The sequence below is a fragment of the Salvia splendens genome, chromosome 20, assembly GCF_004379255.2.
Source record: "Salvia splendens isolate huo1 chromosome 20, SspV2, whole genome shotgun sequence".
Lineage (NCBI taxonomy): Eukaryota > Viridiplantae > Streptophyta > Magnoliopsida > Lamiales > Lamiaceae > Salvia > Salvia splendens.
Window position 1 is genome coordinate 6,794,814 of NC_056051.1, and position 6,752 is coordinate 6,801,565.

The following is a 6,752-nucleotide window of genomic DNA, read 5'->3' on the forward strand; positions in this document are numbered from 1 at the left end:
GACGGAGCTAGCTTATGGAGTAGCTAGCAAGGGAAAATGCCCCACCTCGAACTTCATCACATATGTAAAAATTATGTAAATTATAAAATTTATTTGTTTTAGTTTTTCCCTAGTTGCCCCTTTTAAAACTCTTAAATTTTGCCTATATTTTTGCCCCCAGCGTATAAATTCATGGCTCCATACTTCTTCCATTGCATAAGCATGTAATAATGGTTGTTACAAGAAAAACACCTGAGCTGCTTTGTCCAGCAGAGTCCACACCCCATGAATTCAAATCTCTCTCTGATATAGATGATCAGACCTTCCTCCGAATGTATGTTACAACAATAAATTTCTACAAAAAGAATCCATCGATGGAAGGGAAAGATCTAGTGAAGATTATTCGTGAGGCTATTGCCAAAGCCTTGGTCTTTTACTACCTGTTTGCCGGGCGGTTGAGGGAACACACTGGATGGAAGCTCGTGGTCGAATGCACTGGCCAAGGGGTAGTGTTTGCCGAGGCTAACACGGATGTAACGCTACTGTATTTCGGGGAGGATGCCCTTTATTCACCCTTCCCCAACTCTAATGACATTACTCTTGATGTGCCAAACAACCAAGGAATTTTGTTTGATATTCCACTTATGTTCGTACAGGCACAATAATTATCATTTTCAGTATACGAAGTATAACGTTACTCCGTCTATCACTAATTAATTTTAAGATGGAACCTAAAATTTTTTATAATGATATTAGAGCGTGTTGCCTAATCGCTTAATCTTTAACTGTTCCAACAGTATATTTTGGATAAGACAAACAATATTCACATCAGTATGAATACTGATTTTTTAGCACTCTATAGCTCACGTTTTAGGATACCCAAATGAGTACTGATTTTCAAATTATCATATCAATATCAATTATTCAAATGAGTAACTAAGATCGGTCAAATTCAAGTCAATTCAACAAGATTATTGAATTATTATTTTCTTAACTATTTAATTTGCGTATTTAACTGCTCAAAATATCAGTGTCTCATTGAAATAAATATTTTTTCTTTATTTCTTTTATTTTTTTCTGTTTTCACTTAAACAACTTGTACAGGTTACAAGACTAAAATGTGGGGGATTTATCTTTTCAATCTGTTTCAATCACACAATGTGCGATGGTATCAGCCTTTCCCAATTTCTCTCTGCCGTGGGTGAACTTGCCCGTGGAGCGGCCTCCCCTTCTATTCGACCGGTCTGGGAACGGCATCTTCTCACGGCCCCCCAGCCACTGCGCTTGTCGTTCCCACATCGTGAATACGACGTCGCAACTGGCACAATTGGTGGACCCCACATCCCACTAGATCAGATATTGGGAAGCTCTTTCTTTTTTGGCCCGGCCGAAATCTCCGCCCTGGGGCGCAGCCTGCCACCGTACCTCCAGCGCTGTTCCAAATTCGAAATCGTGGCAGGCTGCACGTGGCGCTGCCAGACAATCGCCCTCTCTCTCAACCCCGACGAAGAGATTAGATTCATCGGGGTTGTGGATTACCGGAGGCAGATAAACCGGTGGCTTCCGGTTGGGTACTACGGTACCGGCGGCAATAACTGTTGGAAGTGATAACAAAATTGATCAAGCCACTGCATACCAAGTTGATCAAGCCGCCGCTAACAAAGTTAATTAAGCCGCTGGACACCAAGTTGATCAAGCTGCTGCTAACAGGGTTGATCAAGTCGCTTCATGGCAAGTTGATCAAGCTGCTGCATACAATGCTGAGATTACTAACCATGATGATCAGTGTATGGTAACAAAGCAACATGCACGTGATAAACAAGTCATCAATCTCACACGTGCCAAGCTCGTGGTTGTACCAGAAGACACAGCTAAGATCGTGGACCACTTGTGTACCACTTGGAGAGACGTGTTGATCAAAAGGTTAAAGAAGAAAGTACTTGACTGTAGTTTGTTATGATTAAGCTCAGTTTGTTATGATTAAGCTCTGTAAACTTGATTTAGCTTGTACGATGTTTTATTAGAGTTGGGATCTAGATTGTTCGAATGTAATGATATATGTATCAGCTCATTGAGCTTTACAGTTAAGCAATGAAACAATAGATTCCACATGAATACTTTCTTCTTCATGAATTTCATTGCACATTTTCATGGTATTAGAGCAGGATCCTTTAGATCATGTCTCTCCTACTTCTTCAACTTTTTCATTGTTATCACTCAAATCAAAATGGCCAAAGCCAATGTGTAACGCCCCACTTTCGGAACCCTAATTTGCGAAGCATAATATTTTTGCATTTAATGCTTTTAATGCTGTGAAGTATGTGAATTAAATGATGAGTGAATTAATTGCATGTTTTCTGTGTGACCTAATTGCGTTTTGGAATTTAGATTTGATTTGATTAGTCAAATCCGTTGAGCATATGACGTGGATGTTGAATAGTCAAAGATGTGGAACACATGACGTGGCCATTGAAAGGTCAAAGTGTTGAGAATATGTGGTGGAAGTGAAAATGGTTGAAATTGTGACGTGGATGTGTGAATAATCTATGCGGGGTGAAATATATTGTGGCGAATTATTTCTTAAGGGATGAGTGAGATTAAATAGGAGCATCAGTATTCATTTGGCATTTTCGACCCCTGTTATTATTGGAGAAGAAATCTTATTTTTCCTTGGATTTAATTAATTGCTTGGGATATTTATCAAAATTAAATCCAAAGTTCGATTATTCCATATTCTCTCCATGAGAAAAACGGCACCTATGCCTTACACCATGGAGATTTCGAAATCCTTCTATTTATGGGAGGAGGAAATTATTCATTATATATTTTGATCCCTTATATATTCTCTTCCATGAATAAATATAAACATCCTAGCAAATCTTACCATATCTAAGGAGATCTTGTCATATCCTATTTAAATTAGGATTTGAATTTAATTCCTTGTGGGAGAATATATATAAAAATCGCCTACTCACTTTTTATTGGGAGGATTTATTATTTTCTGCTCCGTAGCATTTTATTCTACTCCGTGAAATACCAAATTAAATCATAGGCTAATTAAATAGCCTAGATTTCGAATTCCTCCTATTTTCTCTCATAATTCACGTCAACTTCCACTCCTCCATATCTTTTCAAATCTTTAATTTATTTAATTAAAGATTATATCTTGCAATCTATAAATAAGAGAGAAATCCTAAACCTAAATCACAAAATACACGCCTCCCACTCCCTTGAAATTCACGCCTCTCCTCTCCCCACTCTCTCCCAATTTTTCTTCCATTTTTCTCCATAAATTCTTCATCTTTTGAGAAGAATTTAAGTTGAGGTCTCAAGAATTATTGAAGAATCAAGATTATACTTTATTTCTACCGATTGCTTTTGATCAAGAAAGGTATAATTGAATTTCTTTTCCTCATCCTCTCCATTAAAACCTTGATTTTGATTCCATCATGCATATAATAAGTGTAAAGATCGTATATCTAATATTTAATCGGGTGGGATTGATGGTTGCATGAAAAAAAGAATATGTATATGCATTTAGGTTGTTTATGAATGAACTTGTGGATGATTTGTGGTGAATGCTATGTGAATATATGAGAACATGATGATGAGACTTTTTGAAGCATGATTATGTGTTGGGAGTATGAATATATATGTTGGGATGAATATTTGATAAACCCAAATTCAAAATTTGGAAGCATGACAACTGTGGTGTTCGTACAGTAGATTCCGAACGTGTGTTTGACTGACCAAACGATCTTATTTTGGTTCGACATTTTAACTGAGTAAACTTCAAGGTATCTTCTGCGTTGTGTGTGAATATCAGCCTTTTTGGTCAAAAGATGAATTTTTAATGAATTATTGAATTCGACTACGCAGTTCTGTCAGAATTTATTTTCTCGACCAGTGAGTTTCGTTTTTTATTTGACCGACCTAAACATGTGATTTTGATTTGAAATTTTAACTGTATGACCTTTGATGTGTATACTGGGTTGTGGCAAAATTGCAGCCCCAACGGAGGTCGGATGGATTTTTAATGATTTTTACAAAACGACTGCGCTTTTTAGCCAGATTTAAGTCATGCAAAGATAATCTATGTTGTTAAGCTTTGAATGATATACATGATGCATATGTGTGAAGAAACCCATTCTATGATGTAGTGATGTGTTGTGCGTTGATGGTGTATTTCCTTATGTTGATAAAACGAATTGATGGGAAAAGGGAAACGTTGGGGATATGCATGATTTTGAGTCGATAATTGAGACTGATTTATGATACACATAAATTTTAAAGGTGATAACTCGCGCTCTCAGCATGATAGCAAGGGGAAGAAAGTGCTTGAGATCTAAGCCGTCGGGGTGGGCTTTCTTTTAAATAAGGACCATGTCCTAAATATCTTATCGATGGGAATGCAACTATATTTATCATGCGGTATTTTGAGTTTAAAGTGCCTATCTGATGTGGTTTTTGCCACTATTATTTAAATCGAATTCGGGTCCTCGTAGGGCCGCAAACCCTACTTGGATTAGTGTACACCTATGGTAGACTGTGTGCTAGCGTACGGGCTGGCCGGTCTAGTGACTTGGTTTGTGGCCACATTCGAAGTCATGTATTGGCAGATATGGTTAACGTCTATGGGAAAATGACTTATCAATCGACTTTTACAATGGGAAATGATTTTGAGTGCCTCGGACCTTTCTAAAGATAAAACCCCGATGGTTACTTATGTATGGCATGATAAATAATACTTTTATTGAAAATGTTTTCGGCATGAGTCCACTGAGTATTATTATAGTACTCAGCCCTGCATGTGTTTTCCTTATGTGCAGGTTGAGCGGCGACGAACGGTTGGCGGTGTTGAGCAAATTAATTAAAATTATGAGACTATCTTGAAACTCCGAGTGTCGTCGTGTCTTCACACATGACTTCACTTTTCTCTTAGATGCTTCCGCTAAAACATGATTACTCTTATCTTTAGGTTGAAACTGAAACTATTGGATTCTTGTTAGGGATATTGAGACATGTTATGTTTTGGATTATTTTGAGCCTTGCCATTTTGACCTAAAATATGATAGTCATTCTTCATTGGGTTTCATTGCTAAAGCGTGACCTTCTTTTCTTATACTTAATTGTTCATTTATTTCCTTGGTCAAACCCCTTTTAATAAAACCCTAGCCCTTTTCTTTAATTGCATTTAAGTCCTGTTAGGTCATGATCGTCGCATTTAATTACCCTAGAAGGGCGGTCGTGACACAATGAGTCCATTCCCTTGGAAACACTGCCACTTATCTTTTCCCAATTGCCTCCAATTTCTGTCAAGTTGAATGATGGAAACTTGCTCATGTGGCAGCAACAAGTAGATGTAGCAGTCTATGGCTACAGTCTTGAGGGTTTTCTCACAGGAGAAGTAGATCCTCCAGAAAGACAGATCCTTGATGAAGAGAGTGAATCAATGGTGATCAATCCTACTTTTATAGCATGGCAGAGACAGGATAGAAGGGTGGCTGGATGGTTGCTATCCTCACTGTCTGAAAATGCCTTAACCTTAGTGGTTGGGCTCAGATCTGCAAGAGACATTTGGAGGGCGCTTGAGACAAACTTTGCAAGCCGCTAAACTGCCAAAGTGATGCAATATAGGCAGCAAATGCAGAATTTGAAGAAAAGAGGTCTCAGCATGACTGAGTTTGCCGCTAAACTGCCAAAGTGATGCAATATAGGCAGCAAATGCAGAATTTGAAGAAAGAAGGTCTCAGCATGAATGAGTTTCTGGGTAAGATGAGAACCTACTTTGATTTGTTAGGATCTGTTGGATGTAGAATTTCTGAGGGAGAACAGGTTCTACACATTCTGGGAGGTCTAGGCCAGGAATATGATCCTGTTGTGTGTGTTATTACTTCAAGAACAGATCTATGGAATATAGGAGATGTTAGTGCATTTCTGCTCAGTTTTGAGTCTGGAATGGAAACAACTAAAGCGCACTCAGTAGCTCAGAAGGATCTCAACCAGCCCTCAACCTTGTTCATCAACAATATGGCCAGAAAAGAGATCAGCCCTTCAACAACAACAGATTTGAATCTGAAAATGGAAGAGGCTTTGGAGGAAGGGGGCAAAGAGGTAGAGGTGGAAGAGATTTTGGAAGAGGAAACACCAACAAAATTGTGTGCCAGTTGTGTGAAAAACCTAGTCACTCTGCAGCCAAATGCTGACATAGGTTTGAACATAACTACACTCCACCTCAAGCCAACTTCAGAGGAACTGCACCACAGCAACAACAACAAGGCTATTTTAACTATGTCCAATCTGTTCCAAGATCTCCATCAGGCTCTTGCTCTGTTGCTGCTCCATCTGAGTTTAACTATGGTGATGGCTCATCATCAAGCTGGTATCCAGATTCAGGGGCCACTCACCACGTTTCAAATGATCTCAACAATCTCAACATCAGCTCAGAGTACACAGGAAGTAACAATCTCTTGCTTGGTAATGGAGATGGTGTTAAAATTGCTAATGTTGGAGAATCTGCTTTTAAATCTCATTCAGCTGGTTTCTCCATACAACTCCATCTTAAAAATCTCTTGCATGTTCCTAATATAACTAAAAACTTGCTTAGTGTGTCTAAGTTTGCACAAGACAATTCTGTCTTTTTTGAATTTCACCCAAATTTTTGTCTTGTTAAGGATATGAGCACCAAGGCAGTTGTGCTCAAAGGAACCCTTTAGAGAGGCCTTTATCATTTTCTAATAGATCATTCCCCAATCAAGTGCAGCACTAGCTCC

The 6,752-nt window shown here is 38.5% G+C and overlaps 1 protein-coding gene across 1 annotated transcript; it reads left to right on the plus strand.

Moving 5' to 3' along the window:
• Positions 1 to 209: 209 nt before the first annotated feature.
• On the plus strand, positions 210 to 5,593 carry LOC121781377 (benzyl alcohol O-benzoyltransferase-like). The gene is made up of 4 exons (XM_042179126.1): positions 210 to 635; positions 1,084 to 1,583; positions 1,690 to 1,915; positions 5,330 to 5,593. The coding sequence occupies exons 1-4, from the start codon at positions 210 to 212 to the stop codon at positions 5,591 to 5,593; spliced, it is 1,416 nt and encodes a 471-aa protein (XP_042035060.1).
• The last annotated feature ends 1,159 nt before the right edge of the window (positions 5,594 to 6,752 follow it).

What these genes read in the sequence shown, in the direction of transcription:
- LOC121781377 (XM_042179126.1), top strand. Translation starts at nt 210, where the DNA reads ATGGTTGTTACAAGAAAAACACCTGAGCTGCTTTGTCCAGCAGAGTCC. An exon ending in TTCCACTTATGTTCGTACAG is followed by an intron (nt 636 to 1,083) that starts GCACAATAATTA and finishes CAACTTGTACAG; the next exon opens with GTTACAAGACTAAAATGTGG. An exon ending in GGCGGCAATAACTGTTGGAA is followed by an intron (nt 1,584 to 1,689) that starts GTGATAACAAAA and finishes TGCTGCTAACAG; the next exon opens with GGTTGATCAAGTCGCTTCAT.